This window comes from Salmo salar, chromosome 04 (genome assembly GCF_965601325.2).
Source record: "Salmo salar chromosome 04, fSalSal1, whole genome shotgun sequence".
Taxonomy (NCBI): Eukaryota; Metazoa; Chordata; class Actinopteri; order Salmoniformes; family Salmonidae; genus Salmo; species Salmo salar.
The window spans coordinates 93,319,746-93,336,606 of NC_138294.1; the positions used below are offsets into that span (position 1 = coordinate 93,319,746).

The window sequence follows — 16,861 nt, forward strand, 5'->3', positions numbered from 1 at the left end:
AAGAACTGGACAGGTCGAAAGCACTAAACTCAAAGAACTGGACAGGTGGGGAGCAGTAGACTCAAAGAACTGGACAGGTAGGGAGCAGTAGACTCAAAGAACTGGACAGGTAGGAAGCAGTAGACTCAAAGAACTGGACAGGTAGGGAGCAGTAGACTCAAAGAACTGGACAGGTGGGGAGCAGTAGACTCAAAGAACTGGACAGGTAGGAAGCACTAAACTCAAAGAACTGGACAGGTAGAAGCACTGAATTCTCCAACAGACATCCTCTACATTGCTGGTACCTGTCCTATGTAGTAAAGTGGATGAAGAATGAAAGAAGATTGCTAACAAGATTGAAGGATGGAAAGAGAGACAGAGTACTAACTAGCCAGCAAGGTGATGTCCTGTTCTGTGAGCCCCTTGAAGGCTTCATCTGTGGGTACGAACACGGTGTAGGGGCCTTCCTGTTTCAACAGCTCTGTCAGACCTGCAGTCTTCATCAGGTGCAGGAAGATACTACAGACAGATACATAGAGATAGAGAAACCAATCACTCAACCAATCAATCAATCAAACAAATCACTCATTAAATTAATAATCCAATCAATCAAATTAACACATTGGTTTGGATGTCCTTACTTGAAGCGTCCCTCTGCCATGAGAACCTTGTAGATGGTGGTCTGAGCTGGTTTGATGAGAGACCTCATCAGGTGAAGGGCTCCGTTGCTGCCCTCTTTACTGCCCCGCACCATGCAGGCATTCTCAATGCACACAGCCTAGAGATAGAGATAGAGACACGTACATCAATCAATCAATCAATCAATCAATCAATCAATCAATCAATCAATCAATCAATCAATCACTTCTAACTATCCATCCATCCATCCACCTATCCACCCATCCACCCATCCATCCACTCATCCATCCACCCATCCACCCATCCACCCATCCATCCACTCATCCACCCATCCATCCATCCATCCATCCACTCATCCATCCATCCATCCATCCATCCATCCATCCATCCATCCATCCATCCACTCCATCCATCCATCCATCCATCCATCCATCCATCCATCCATCCATCCATCCATCCATCCATCCACCCATCCATCGATCCACCCATCCATCCACCCATCCATCCATCCATCCATCCATCCATCCATCCATCCATCCATCCATCCATCCATCCATCCATCCATCCACCCATCCATCCATCCATCCATCCATCCATCCATCCATCCACCCATCCATCGATCCACCCATCCATCCATCCATCCACCCATCCATCCATCCATCCATCCATCCATCCATCCATCCATCCATCCATCCATCCATCCATCCATCCATCCATCCATCCATCCATCCATCCATCCACCCATCCATCCATCCATCCATCTATCCATCCATCCATCCATCCACCCATCCATCCATCCACCCATCCATACATCCATCCACCCATCCATCCATCCACCCATCCATCGATCCACCCATCCATCCATCCACCCATCCATCGACCCATCCATCCATCCACCCATCCATCCATCCATCCACCCATCCAATGCATTCCAATCGAGAGAGAGGGAGAGAGTGTATTTTCCATTTCATACTTCAACTATTTGCACATTGTTACAACACTGTACATAGCCAATAATATAACATTTGAACTGTCTAACATTGCGACTCTTCGGCTGTGATCCAGTCTTCACTATTCGGCGGGCCCAGTGGTCCTCTAATACAGGACTAGTAAGGCCCAGGGCCCTCGGCTGTGGCCGTGGTCCTCTAATACAGGACTAGTAAGGCCCAGGGCCCCGGCAGTGGCCGCTCCTCTAATACAGGACTAGTAAAGGCCCAGTGGTCCTCTAATACAGGACTAGTAAGGCCAGGGCCCCGGCTGTGGCCCGTCTTCCTCTCGGACAGTGGCCCAGGGCCCAGGACTAGTAAAGGCCCAGTGGTCCTCTAATACAGGACTAGTAAAGGCCTAGTGCACTACTTTTATGAAAAAAGTCCTTCTTTTATGCGGATCCTATTAAAGTTGTTTTTAGCCATTATTTTATCAGGTATATTGACAGAAAACATTATCTTGTACGCTAAGGACCAGGGGAAGAGTTGAAGGGGAGAACAGAAGAGAGGAATTTGAAAGCTACAGAAATACATTTTAGCTAGCAACATGCTTCATTTTTAAAAGTAGCTCTCATGCTAGAAAAGGTTCGAGACCCCTAGTCCCCTAGTCTACTGAGTGTGCAAGGGAGCCAGTGAAAGGGAGCCAGTACAAGGGAGCCAGTGCAAGGGAGTCAGTGTACATGAGCCCAGCGGGGGGGCCGCAGGCTGGCCCAGTCGTGTGGGGTAGAGTCCAGTCAGTGTACATAGAGGCCAGTCAGTGTGTGGGTAGAGCCCAATCAGTGTACATAGAGCCCAGTCAGTATACATAGAGCCCAGTCAGTGTAAGGGAGTCAGTGCAGAACAATTAAGATAAATAAATAAATAATAAAGGGAATCAATGTAAATAGTCCGGGGGGCCATTTGATGAACTGTTCAGCAGTCTGATGGCTTGGGGGTAGAAGCTGTTCAGCAGTCTTATGGCTTGGGGGTAGAAGCTGTTCAGCAGTCTGATGGCTTGGGGGTAGAAGCTGTTCAGCAGTCTTATGGCTTGGGGGTAGAAGCTGTTCAGCAGTCTGATGGCTTGGGGGTAGAAGCTGTTCAGCAGTCTTATGGCTTGGGGGTAGAAGCTGTTCAGCAGTCGGATGGCTTGGGGGTAGAAGCTGTTCAGCAGTCTAATGACTTGGGGGTAGAAGCTGCTCAGGAGCCTTTAGGTGACAGATACTCCGATACCACTTGCCATGCAGTAGCAAAGAGAACAGTCTATGACTTGGGTGGCTGGATCTTTGACAATCTTTGGGGCTTTCCTCTGACACCGCCTGGTATAGAGGTCCTGGATGGCAGGGAGTTTGGCGCCAGTGATGTACTTGGTCGGACACACTACCCTGCCTTGCAGTCGGAGGCCAAGCAGTTGCCATACCAGGCGGCGATGCAGCCAGTCAGGATGCTCTCGATGGTGCAGCTGTAGAACATTTTGAAGATCTGATGGCACATGCCAAATCTTTTCAGCCTCCTGAGTGGGATGAGGCGTTGTCGTGCCCTCTTCACCACTGTGTTGGAGTGTTTGGAGCATGATAGGTCCTTGGTGATGAGGACACCGAGGAAATTGAAGTGCTCGACCCGCTCAACTACAGCTCTGTCGGTAGTCGTTTAGACAGGTTCCCTTGGCATTCTTAGGCACAGGGATATTGTGGTTTGCTTGAAACATGAAGGTATTACAGACTGGGACAGAAAGAGGTTGAAAATGTCAGTGAAGACACTTGCCAGCTGGTCAGTGCATTCTGAGTAACCTTCCTGGTAATCCGACTGGCCCTGCGGCCTTGTGAATGTTGACCTGTTTAAAGGTCTCACTCACATCAGCTACGGAAAGCATGATCATACAGTCATCCGGAACAGCTGGTGCTCTCATGTATGGTTCAGTGTTGCTTGTCTTGAAGTGAGCATAGAAGGCATTTAGCTTGTCTGGTAGGCTCGGATCAATGGGAGGCCCGCGGCTGGGTTTCCTTTTGTAATCCTTAATAGTCTGCAAGCCCTACCACATCCGACGAGCATCAGAGTCGGTGTAGTAGGATTCGATCTCAGTACTGTTTTAACGCTTTGCCTGTTTGATGGTTCGTCGGAGGCCGTAGATGGATTTCTTATGAGCGTCCGGATTAGTGTCCTGCTCCTTGAAAGCGGCAGCTCTAGCCTTTAGCTCAGTGCAGATGTTGCCTGTAATCCATGGCTTCTGGTTGGGATATGTACGTACGGTCGCTGTGGGGATGACGTCGTCGATGCACTTAGTAATGAAGCCGGTGACTGATGTGGTAAACCGCTCAATATTATCGGATGAATCTCAGAACATATTCCAGTCTGTGCTAGTGAACCAAACCAGTCCTGTAGTTTAGCATCCGCTTCATTGGACCACTTCCGTATAGAGCGCGTCACTGGTACTTCCTGTTTGAAATTTAGCTTGTAAGCAGGAACCAGGAGGATAGAGTTATGGTCCGATCTACCAAATGGAGGGCGAAGAAGAAGCTTTGTATGCGTCTCTGTGTGGAGTAAAGGTGGTGTAGAGGTTTTTATCCCTCTTGTTGCACATGTAACACGCTGGTAGAAATTAGATCAAACGGTTTTCCTGCATTATTCAAATCTCCGGCCGCTGGGAGCACCCACTCTGGATAAGCATTTTCTTGTTTGCTTATGGCCTTATACAGCTCGTTGAGTGTCGTCTTAGTGCCAGCATCAGTTTGTGGTGGTAAACAGACAGCTATGAAAACTCTATTGGTAAATAGCATGGTCAACAGCTTATCATGAGGTACTCTACCTCAGGTGAGCAGAACCTCCAGACTTCCTTAATATTAGAGATTTTGCGCAACAAGCTGTTGTTAATAAAGAGACACTCACTGATCTTACCGGATTGTGCCACACACATACACACAACCCTCCCCCCCTTCCACCCACACACACACACACACACACACACACACACACACACACACACACACACACACACACACACACACACACACACACAACCGTCCCCCTTCCACACACACAACCCTCCCTCCCTTCCACACACTCCACACACACACACACACACACACACACACACACACACACACACACTCCACACACACACACACACTTTCTCTCACTCACGGTGCGGTAGATGAAGACGCGTAGTCGGTCTCCAGCGATGGTCTCCAGCAGCTGTCCGTTGTAGAGTTCACTCAGTTTGTGTTTTTGCTTCAGAATGTGGTTCTCCAAGATCACCTTCAACAGGCTCTGGTCTAAAGACATCACCTCATCTGCAACACAAGGGACATGTACAGGAGAGTTAAACCAAATACTAACGTACAGATACCGTATCTTCATTTGATCCAGTTTCACACAGCAGTAAATAATCCTACAGCAACAGGAAATGTGAATTGTTATAACTAATGGACATTTTTTTTTTGTAAGGGGTGGATACATTTTTCTTTATGGCAAATCAAGTCTGACATTTTTAAGTGGAAATTACAAACTTTAGAAGCCTTTTTAAAACCTTAAATACACTACAAGTTTGCATTTACTGCTGTGCTGGAAAATTCCTGCAACAACAGGATGATCAAATTAAGATACAGCATCTGTAGGAGTAAACAATCACTAGCTCCCTTTTTCCACTGTGGGCTAAACCTGGTGCTTGTTGGTTCCAGAGTTCCTATAGTCCATTTCCATTGTGTTGTCCTAGGCCAAAATAACAGGGTTTATCCAATATCTCTAGTCTAGACCAAGTGCTTAAGTTCCAGGCTGCAGTTCCTGGGCTTAGGTTATTGGGCTTTAAGCCCTAGTCGAAAAGGGGTTGTTATGTGCCATGTAGGTTGAGGGGAGCCAATAGAGGCACTCGCCAGAGAAAGTTGGGTTGAGGGAGCCAATAGAAGCACTCGCCAGAGAAAGTTGTGTTGTGGGAGCCAATCGCGTGTACTCACCAGAGAATGCTGTGTTGAGGGGAGCCAATAGCGTGTACTCTGTCTCTGGCTTCATTGCAGCTGATAGGCCGAGCTCTGACACCATGTCTCTGAAGGTGCTCTGGGATTCACCAACCAGCTCCAGCACCTCCTTGGCTTTGAGCGGAAACAACACATAAACATCAGATAACAACAACGACAACACACATCATAACATCTACATACAAGCCCTATAGTGTGCCAAGCATTTTAGCCCAGTCTGAAATTAACCATAAACCCGTTTTTCTAAATCAATCAAATTCAATCAAATGTCTTTATAAAGCCCTTTTTACATCAAACGATGTCACAAAGTGCTACACATGCACAGTAGATCTGAAAAACTTCAGATGGTTGTAGAAACTCAATGTAGACTACCAGGGAACTGAGTGAAACCATGGTGATCCATTCAGATTCAAGACAAAGGACTTCTGGTGCAGCCAGAAGAACACCCAGCCTTCTAGGGAGTATTTCCTAGTGATTCTGCCTCTACATTTACTTGATCTGTGGGGTTCTAGGCTGGGTATCTGTAAGTTTGTGTCAATGGATGTCGTGGAAATTCACCGCTAAGGACTCAAAGTCAAAGCAAATGAAGCAAACTTTATTAACACACGCGGAAGACGTTCACAAACTCAAAACAAGCCAGATGAAACTCTGAAGGAGGAGGTTCTCTTTCAGTCCCTATAAACTGCTATACAAACAAGTCATATAAAGCACGGTTGGTTCTTTTATGTGACTTGACTGATACCACACCAGGCTTCTTACCTTGAAACAGAGATATTGTATCACTCTGTCTAGTTCCCAGAGCAATGTTCTGGGCGTACTGACAAATTGCTTATGAGTGAAAGTGTGGTTTACTCCTTTGTGCAGTCAACCCACAATACAAATATATTTGATTGATTGATTGATTGATTGAGTTAGGGGTTGGATTTTGGATTGGGGAAATGTTGAATCCGTTGCAGTTTCTTACCCTGGGGACTTCTACGTTATGCGAAAGGGTTATCGTCGTGGGAACAAGACTTACCTGAGTCGGGTATGAGGACCCGGTCGATGAGGTGGATGACTCCGTTGGTGGTGACAATGTCTTTCTTCAGGACCATCTTGATACCGTTGACCGTCAGGCTGTCTCCGTCACAGCCGATCTCAACGGTGCTTCCCTCCGCTGTCTCGTGCACGGAGCCTGCCGTGATGGCCTCAGAGCACTGCACACTGTTCAACAGGTGGTAGTTCACCAGGGCTACGGGAGAGAGAGAGAGGGCGAGAGAGAGAGAGGTAAGGAAGGAGAGAGGGAAACACGGAAACGTGTTAGATCACCTATACAGCAGAAGTGAGCACGGAGGTTGACTGTGAAAGGTCATCAAAAAAATAAAGCAATTAAGCTTTACGTATCGGCCTCAAGGCCTTCGTCAGATAGGGAAAACAGCCATGATGACTGCTGCAGTTTACACTATCAGAGACCATCCATCCATCCATCCTTCCTGTCAAACCACACTAGGACAGGACAGGATGACAACACTCTGAGGTTTTCTGTGCTGATCTAGGATCAGTTTGGCCTTTTTTATATCATAATTAAAAAATATCATATGGACATATTCTAGATCAGCACTCCTACTCTGAGATGCTGAGACCAGACTAGACCAGGACAGTCAGTCTGTTCAGAATGGGCGGTTGGGTGTTCCACAAGGTTCCACAAGGTGACATGTTTCTTCCTGGGCTCTCTCAAAATTTAACAGCTTCAACCATAAATAGGTAATTGTTTGAGAGAGAGAGAGAGAGAGGGAGAGGGAGAGAGAGAGAGAGAGAGAGAGAGAGAGAAGAGAGAGAGAGAGAGAGAGAGAGAGAGAGAGAGAGAGAGAGAGAGAGAGTGAGTGTGGCCAGTCTGGCTCTGAGTTCCCATGCTGAAATAACCAGCATAAGCTGTTCCATGCTGGTCTATGCTGGTCAGTGCTGGTCTATGCTGGTCAGTGCTGGTCTATGCTGGTCTATGCTGGTCTATGCTGGTCAGTGCTGGTCTATGCTGGTCTATGCTGGTCTATGCTGGTCTATGCTGGTCAGTGCTGGTCTATGCTGGTCTATGCTGGTCAGTGCTGGTCAGTGCTGGTCTATGCTGGTCAGTGCTGGTCAGTGCTGGTCAGTGCTGGTCTATGCTGGTCAGTGCTGGTCTATGCTGGTCTATGCTGGTCTATCCTGGTCTATGCTGGTCTATGCTGGTCTATGCTGGTCAGTGCTGGTCAGTGCTGGTCAGTGCTGGTTGAATAATGGTCAAGCTGGATTTTGAAATCCTAATGTGGCCCTTTACCGAAAATGATTGCCCAGCCCTGGTCTAGCTGGTTATGGGGGTTGACCAGCATGGTCTAGCTGGTTACGGGGGTTGACCAGCCCTGGTCTAGCTGGTTACGGGGGTTGACCAGCCCTGGTCTAGCTGGTTATGGGGGTTGACCAGCCCTGGTCTAGCTGGTTACGGGGGTTGACCAGCCCTGGTCTAGCTGGTTATGGGGGATGACCAGCCCTGGTCTAGCTGGTTACGGGGGTTGACCAGCCCTGGTCTAGCTGGTTATGGGGGTTGACCAGCCCTGGTCTAGCTGGTTACGGGGGTTGACCAGCCCTGGTCTAGCTGGTTACGGGGGTTGACCAGCCCTGGTCTAGCTGGTTATGGGGGTTGACCAGCCCTGGTCTAGCTGGTTACGGGGGTTGACCAGCCCTGGTCTAGCTGGTTATGGGGGTTGACCAGCCCTGGTCTAGCTGGTTATGGGGGTTGACCAGCATGGTCTAGCTGGTTATGGGGGTTGACCAGCCCTGGTCTAGCTGGTTATGGGGGTTGACCAGCCGTGGTCTAGCTGGTTATGGGGGATGACCAGCCCTGGTCTAGCTGGTTACGGGGGTTGACCAGCCCTGGTCTAGCTGGTTATGGGGGTTGACCAGCCCTGGTCTAGCTGGTTATGGGGGTTGACCAGCATGGTCTAGCTGGTTATGGGGGTTGACCAGCCCTGGTCTAGCTGGTTATGGGGGTTGACCAGCCCTGGTCTAGCTGGTTATGGGGGTTGACCAGCCCTGGTCTAGCTGGTTATGGGGGTTGACCAGCCCTGGTCTAGCTGGTTATGGGGGTTGACCAGCCCTGGTCTAGCTGGTTATGGGGGTTGACCAGCCCTGGTCTAGCTGGTTATGGGGGTTGACCAGCCCTGGTCTAGCTGGTTATGGGGGTTGACCAGCCCTGGTCTAGCTGGTTATGGGGGTTGACCAGCCCTGGTCTAGCTGGTTATGGGGGTTGACCAGCCCTGGTCTAGCTGGTTACGGGGGTTGACCAGCCCTGGTCTAGCTGGTTATGGGGGTTGACCAGCCCTGGTCTAGCTGGTTACGGGGGTTGACCAGCCCTGGTCTAGCTGGTTACGGGGGTTGACCAGCCCTGGTCTAGCTGGTTACGGGGGTTGACCAGCCCTGGTCTAGCTGGTTACGGGGGTTGACCAGCATGGTCTAGCTGGTTACGGGGGTTGACCAGCATGGTCTAGCTGGTTACGGGGGATGACCTCTAAAAAATGATGGGTTAAAAACAACTCAATGTTGGTTATTAGGTAACCCAGCGCTGGTTAAATATTGGACAGAACACATGCTGGGTGGGTTATTTTGACCCAGCCAGTTGGGTTGTGAATAACCCAACATTTCGGGTTGTTGGGATTACCCAAACATGGGTTAATTTAACCATCAATTGGGTATGTTTTACTCTCATGCTTGGTTGAACTAGCAGCTGGGTCTTTTTCAAATATAATCCTTAGATTATTTTCAGTAGGCGTGATTTACCCCGCTATCGTCAAGAAGGTGCATCAAAGCTGGGACCAAGAGACTGATAAACAGCTTCTATCTCGAGGCCATCAGACTGTTAAACAGCCATCACTAACATTGAGTGGCTGCTACCAACATACTGTCTCAAATCTCTAGCCACTTTAATTAATAATTAAAAATTGGATGTAATAAATGTATCACTAGTCACTTTAAACAATGGCAATTTATATAATGTTTACATACCCTACATTACTCATCTCATATGTATATACTGTACTCTATACCATCTACTGCATCTTGCCTATGTCGTTCGGCCATCACTCATTTATATATTTATATGTACATATTCTTATTCATTCCTTTACACTTGTGTGTATAAGGTAGTTGTTGTGGAATTGTTAGATTACTTGTTAGATATTACTGCACGGTCGAAACTAGAAGCACAAGCATTTCACTACACTCACATTAACATCTGCTAACCACGTGTATGTGACAAATAAAATTTGATTTGATTTATTAGGGGCGTGTTTTACAGATAGATCTTATTGGCCACTGTGGTGGATGAATCAGAATTAGTTGGGTAACATAGATAATTAAGATGTTTTGTTAGTTTAATATGCTTATGTGAGATACTTGTCATTAGAAAGTGTCCTTTGGACTCTGGTGTCTTTCAGTTGCACGTTTCCCTCAGCTGGGGCTCAGAGACGGGAAGAGGTCAAACTTGTCTTTTACATGTCTCTTTTGCTATGCAGAATATCAGCAAGAGAGGAGGACAGAATTAAATATTGTCTTCATATGTGAATGTGTCTCTTTACCTATGCTTAAACCATGTGAAGGGATGGCGTGATTAATGGGGGACCAATGACTTGTCTCCACAATGTCTGTGAGCAAGTCACTCCCTCCTTTTCTTTATTGTGGGGAGGTTTATGGCAGTGTCTGGGACCATTGTCTCTTAGATCTCGCACTTATCCTGTGATAGTATATGGCCTAGAGGCTCAGTCCCCCCAGTGAGCCTGTCCAGGAGTAGGGTCAAGAGGGGGTTTGCTTGAGATGGGAGTATCTAGAGTTGACAATTGATATATGCCATTGGATGAAATGGTGTTTTTGTTCTATGAAGTACCAGGGACGAGATTAGAACCTCGTCATTAGGGATCAAACTGAACGATAATTTATAGTGAATGTTATCTAGCTGTGGATACTCCTCTCTAAAGTAAACAGTCTTTCTTTGTGAACCGTTCCTAACTATCTGTGGTTTGTCATGTCAAAAGGGGTTGGATCTTACTATAAAGATCTCAGAAGTCATTGTGTTCAACACTCTCAACGGGTCATTAGAAATGGTGAATCGTTGAAAGTCAACTTCTAAATGCAAAGCTCTTATAATTAAAATTGTAGTTTAAGTATAAACTCTGACTGGTGTGTGTGTGAAGTTTGTCTCTCCTCATTTGGTAATACAGAAATTAGCAACCACACCACCCGCGAGAGTATATGTAATTCCTGTTCTTCATGTTAAGTTTACATACTGCAAATTTAATTTGCGTTAATAATAAATGTAATTGTTTGATCAGAACAGATTAACAGGAATATAATTAACTCTCACGGGTGGCTAAAAATAACTCTCTGAAAGTCAAGACCCTACTAAACTACGCCCCCCAGTCTTCTGATCTGACCCGCTGGTATATATCTCAATAACCCAACCCTGCTCTTTTGTAAACACTAGAAAAGCCCTGGCCTCGTCATGGCTCAAAGTGGATATTCTTGGAAAAAAGCTTTACTTTGAAATAGAGCCTCATCGCTTCCATTTTGAGAGTTACTTGGCAATGGAAAGTGTTTTGGAAACCTCAGAATCTGATCTTTCTGATACTATATAGAAATCATAATGTCTTGCCTGGACGTGACTCTGTAGGAGGATTTGAAAAAGTATTTTTGGGGGGGGAAAATAATTACATACTTATAAAACTAATTCTGCTTGTGATATTGATAATTTGAACAATATACATATATATAAATATACTATACTACTACTACTACTACTACCACTACTACTACCACTACTACCACTACTACTACTACTACTACTACCACTACTACTACCACTACTACCACTACTACCAGTACTACTACTACTACTATTACTACTACTATACCTATTACTACTACTATTACTACTACTACTACTACTACTAATTTGAACAATATATGTGTGTTAAACAGACTTATTTAGGAAAAAGTCAAGGACGGAGGGGATATGACTTTAGAAATGGCAGAGATATTTCAATTTGAAATGCATTTTGAGTCAAAATGACTGTCTTTCTAGTGTTAAAGAAAACTACCCATCTAAGTTACCCAATGCCTGCAACCCAGCAGCAGGGTCAACCAAACAACCCAGCAGTAGGGTCAACCAAACAACCCAGCAGCAGGGTCAACCAAACAACCCAGCAGCAGGGTCAACCCAACAACCCAGCAGCAGGGTGAACCAAACAACCCAGCAGCAGGGTCAACCAAACAACCCAGCAGCAGGGTCAACCAAACAACCCAGCAGCAGGGTCAACCAAACAACCCAGCAGTTTTATCAGAGTGTACCTCTGATAATCAGATTAGCATGGGACCGTGGCCTAACGACTCATGCCCTATAAGGGCCCTAGAGTTGTTTGTTGTCTGGGAGCATGTGTGTGAATTTGTGTGTGTGTGTGTGTCCCTCCCTGTGGTGTTATCACACAAACCCAAACCAGACAGCCTCAATCCTATGGTGGCCTGTCTACCTCGAGGCCTGATTCCATTCCCAATGGTGGCCTGTCTACCTCGAGGGCTGATTCCATTCCAATCTACCCTATGATGGCCTGTCTACCTCGAGGGCTGATTCCATTCCAATCAACCCTATGGTGGCCTGTCTACCTCGAGGCCTGATTCCATTCCAATCAACCCTATGGTGGCCTGTCTACCTCGAGGGCTGATTCCATTCCAATCAACCCTATGGTGGCCTGTCTACCTCGAGGCCTGATTCCATTCCAATCAACCCTATGGTGGCCTGTCTACCTCGAGGGCTGATTCCATTCCAATCAACCCTATGGTGGCCTGTCTACCTCGAGGGCTGATTCCATTCCAATCAACCCTATGGTGGCCTGTCTACCTCGAGGGCTGATTCCATTCCAATCAACCCTATGGTGGCCTGTCTACCTCGAGGGCTGATTCCATTCCAATCAACCCTATGGTGGCCTGTCTACCTCGAGGGCTGATTCCATTCCAATCAACCCTATGGTGGCCTGTCTACCTCGAGGGCTGATTCCATTCCAATCAACCCTATGGTGGCCTGTCTACCTCGAGGGCTGATTCCATTCCAATCAACCCTATGGTGGCCTGTCTACCTCGAGGGCTGATTCCATTCCAATCAACCCTATGGTGGCCTGTCTACCTCGAGGCCTGATTCCATTCCAATCAACCCTATGGTGGCCTGTCTACCTCGAGGGCTGATTCCATTCCAATCAACCCTATGGTGGCCTGTCTACCTCGAGGCCTGATTCCATTCCAATCAACCCTATGGTGGCCTGTCTACCTCGAGGGCTGATTCCATTCCAATCAACCCTATGGTGGCCTGTCTACCTCGAGGGCTGATTCCATTCCAATCAACCCTATGGTGGCCTGTCTACCTCGAGGGCTGATTCCATTCCAATCAACCCTATGGTGGCCTGTCTACCTCGAGGCCTGATTCCATTCCAATCAACCCTATGGTGGCCTGTCTACCTCGAGGGCTGATTCCATTCCAACCTACCCTATGGTGGCCTGTCTACCTCGAGGGCTGATTCCATTCCAATCAACCCTATGGTGGCCTGTCTACCTCGAGGGCTGATTCCATTCCAATCAACCCTATGGTGGCCTGTCTACCTCGAGGGCTAATTCCATTTCAATCCAGAAAAGCAGTTACTACCCATATCTATTCCCCCCACTGACACATGTGATTTCACATTAAATTTCACATGATGTGAAAACGTGTTTTAGGAACTCTTCACGTGTATTTTCATGTTATCACATTAACTTCACATTAGAAAACTTGTGTTCACAAGGGAGTCCCTGGCATCCTGTTGTTTGTTGGGCTGCTGCGATCTGGTTCGGATAAGCTGTCCCCTCACGGAAGCAAGGAAGGAACAGTGTGTGTGTGTGTGTGTGTGTGTGTGTGTGTGTGTGTGTGTGTGTGTGTGTGTGTGTGTGTGTGTGTGTGTGTGTGTGTGTGTGTGTGTGTGTGTGTCTCTGTTACGATCCATCAATCTGCTTCAAAGCCGTTGCACGCTAAACGTTACTGCTGGCTAGCCGGATACTCTGAATAATACGGATTTGAGACAAGCATTTCCTGCTTTTCATGTGTGTGTGACCGGGAGAGCATGTGTGTTCCTGTGTATGTCTGTGGGAATGAGGTGTGTCTGTGGGGATGAGGTGTGAGATGTGTCTGTGGGGATGAGGTATGAGGTGTGTCTGTGGGAATGAGGTGTGTCTGTGGTGATGAGGTGTGTCTGTGGGGATGAGGTATGTCTGTGGGGATGAGGTGTGTCTGTGGGGATGAGGTATGAGGTGTGTCTGTGGGGATGAGGTGTGAGGTGTGTTTGTGGGGATGAGGTGTCTGTGGGGATGAGGTGTGTCTGTGGGGATGAGGTGTGTCTGTGGGGATGAGGTGTGTCTGTGGGGATGAGGTGTGTTTGTGGGGATGAGATGTGTATGTGGGGATGAGGTGTGTCTGTGGGGATGAGGTGTGTCTGTGGGGATGAGGTGTGTCTGTGGGGATGAGGTGTGTCTGTGGGAATGAGGTGTGTCTGTGGGGATGAGGTGTGTCTGTGGGGATGAGATGTGTCTGTGGGATGAGGTGTGAGGTGTGTCCGTTGGGATGAGGTATGTCTGTGGGGATGAGGTGTGTCTGTGGGGATGAGGTGTGAGATGTGTCTGTGGGGATGAGGTGTGTCTGTGGGGATGAGGTATGTCTGTGGGGATGAGGTGTCTGTGGGATGAGGTGTGTCTGTGGGTATGAGGTGTCTCTGTGGGGATGAAGTGTGTCTGTGGGGATGAGGTGTGTCTGTGGGGATGAGGTGTGTCTGTGGGGATGAGGTGTGAGGTGTGAGGTGTTTCTGTGGGGATGAAGTGTGTCTGTGGGGATGAGATGTGTCTGTGGGGATGAGGTGTGTGTGTGAGGATGAGGTGTGAGGTGGGGATGAGGTGTGTCTGTGGGGATGAGGTGTGTCTGTGGGGATGAGGTGTGTTTGTGGGGATGAGGTGTGTCTGTGGGGATGAGAAGTGTCTGTGGGGATGAGGTGTGTCTGTGGGGATGAGGTGTGTTTGTGGGGATGAGGTGTGTCTGTGGGGATGAGATGTGTCTGTGGGGATGAGGTGTGTCTGTGGGGATGAGGTGTCTGTGGGGATGAGGTGTCTGTGGGGATGAGGTGTGTCTGTGGGGATGAGGTGTGAGGTGTGTTTGTGGGGATGAGGTGTGTCTGTGGGGATGAGGTGTGTCTGTGGGGATGAGGTGTGTCTGTGGGGATGAGGTGTGAGGTGTGTTTGTGGGGATGAGGTGTGTCTGTGGGGATGAGGTGTGTCTGTGGGGATGAGGTGTGAGGTGTGTTTGTGGGGATGAGGTGTGTCTGTGGGGATGAGGTGTGTCTGTGGGGATGAGGTGTGTCTGTGGGGATGAGGTGTGAGGTGTGTTTGTGGGGATGAGGTGTGTCTGTGGGGATGAGGTGTGTCTGTGGGGATGAGGTGTGAGGTGTGTTTGTGGGGATGAGGTGTGTCTGTGGGGATGAGGTGTGTCTGTGGGGATGAGGTGTGAGGTGTGTTTGTGGGGATGAGGTGTGTCTGTGGGGATGTGGTATCTCTGCTTGAGAAAGGGGCTGATTGAACACTGACTACACCTCAGGGATAAAAATGAAAACACTTCACTGTTTTCCTTTTCTGCCCTTCTGTCTCTCTGAAGTCTGCCTGACCGGTGGTTTGGGCCAGTGTTTCTACTGTCTCTCTGAAGTCTGCCTGACCGGTGGTTTGGGCCAGTGTTTCTACTGTCTCTCTGAAGTCTGCCTGACCGGTGGTTTGGGCCAGTGTTTCTACTGTCTCTCTGAAGTCTGCCTGACTAGTGGTTTGGGCCAGTGTTTCTTGTCTCTCTGAAGTCTGCCTGACCGGTGGTTTGGGCCAGTGTTTCTACTGTCTCTCTGAAGTCTGCCTGACCGGTGGTTTGGGCCAGTGTTTCTACTGTCTCTCTGAAGTCTGCCTGACCGGTGGTTTGGGCCAGTGTTTCTACTGTCTCTCTGAAGTCTGCCTGACTGGTGGTTTGGGCCAGTGTTTCTACTGTCTCTCTGAAGTCTGCCTGACCGGTGGTTTGGGCCAGTGTTTCTACTGTCTCTCTGAAGTCTGCCTGACTAGTGGTTTGGGCCAGTGTTTCTACTGTCTCTCTGAAGTCTGCCTGACTAGTGGTTTGGGCCAGTGTTTCTACTGTCTCTCTGAAGTCTGCCTGACCGGTGGTTTGGGCCAGTGTTTCTACTGTCTCTCTGAAGTCTGCCTGACCGGTGGTTTGGTGCAGTGTTTCTCAAACAGTTTTAAAACACAAGACTGAAAACCAAGAGACAACACGGTCCTTGCGGCTCTTGGGGTGGGGATGAAGGTGATTGGTCATTGGTAATCTGGCTATAGGTGATTGGTTATTGGTAATCTGGCTATAGGTGATTGGTTATTGGTAATCTGGCTATAGGTGATTGGTTATTGGTAATCTGGCTATAGGTGATTGGTCATTGGTAATCTGGCTATAGGTGATTGGTTATTGGTAATCTGGCTATAGGTGATTGGTTATTGGTAACCTGGCTATAGGTGATTGGTTATTGGTAATCTGGCTATAGGTGATTGGTTATTGGTAATCTGGCTATAGGTGATTGGTTATTGGTAACCTGGCTATAGGTGATTGGTTATTGGTAATCTGGCTATAGGTGATTGGTTATTGGTAACCTGGCTATAGGTGATTGGTTATTGGTAATCTGGCTATAGGTGATTGGTTATTGGTAATCTGGCTATAGGTGATTGGTTATTGGTAACCTGGCTATAGGTGATTGGTTATTGGTAACCTGGCTATAGGTGATTGGTTATTGGTAACCTGGCTATAGGTGATTGGTTATTGGTAATCTGGCTATAGGTGATTGGTTATTGGTAATCTGGCTATAGGTGATTGGTTATTGGTAACCTGGCTATAGGTGATTGGTTATTGGTAATCTGGCTATAGGTGATTGGTTATTGGTAACCTGGCTATAGGTGATTGGTTATTGGTAATCTGGCTATAGGTGATTGGTTATTGGTAATCTGGCTATAGGTGATTGGTTATTGGTAACCTGGCTATAGGTGATTGGTTATTGGTAACCTGGCTATAGGTGATTGGTTATTGGTAACCTGGCTATAGGTGATTGGTTATTGGTAATCTGGCTATAGGTGATTGGTTATTGGTAATCTGGCTATAGGTGATTGGTTATTGGTAATCTGGCTATAGGTGATTGGTTATTGGTAACCTGGCTATAGGTGATTGGTTAT

General features: G+C 47.7%; 1 protein-coding gene across 1 annotated transcript in view; it reads right to left on the reverse strand.

The window, feature by feature from the left end:
• Nucleotides 1–16,861, reverse strand: part of LOC100380654 (periostin) — a 74,439-nt gene that overhangs the window by 33,329 nt on the left and 24,249 nt on the right. The window contains exons 8-12 of the mRNA XM_045717456.2: nt 6,570–6,782; nt 5,531–5,665; nt 4,722–4,870; nt 621–757; nt 368–498 (exon numbers count right to left, since the gene is read on the reverse strand). Of these exons, the coding sequence (XP_045573412.2) occupies nt 368–498; nt 621–757; nt 4,722–4,870; nt 5,531–5,665; nt 6,570–6,782 (765 nt within the window). The remainder of the gene's footprint in view (nt 1–367; nt 499–620; nt 758–4,721; nt 4,871–5,530; nt 5,666–6,569; nt 6,783–16,861) is intronic.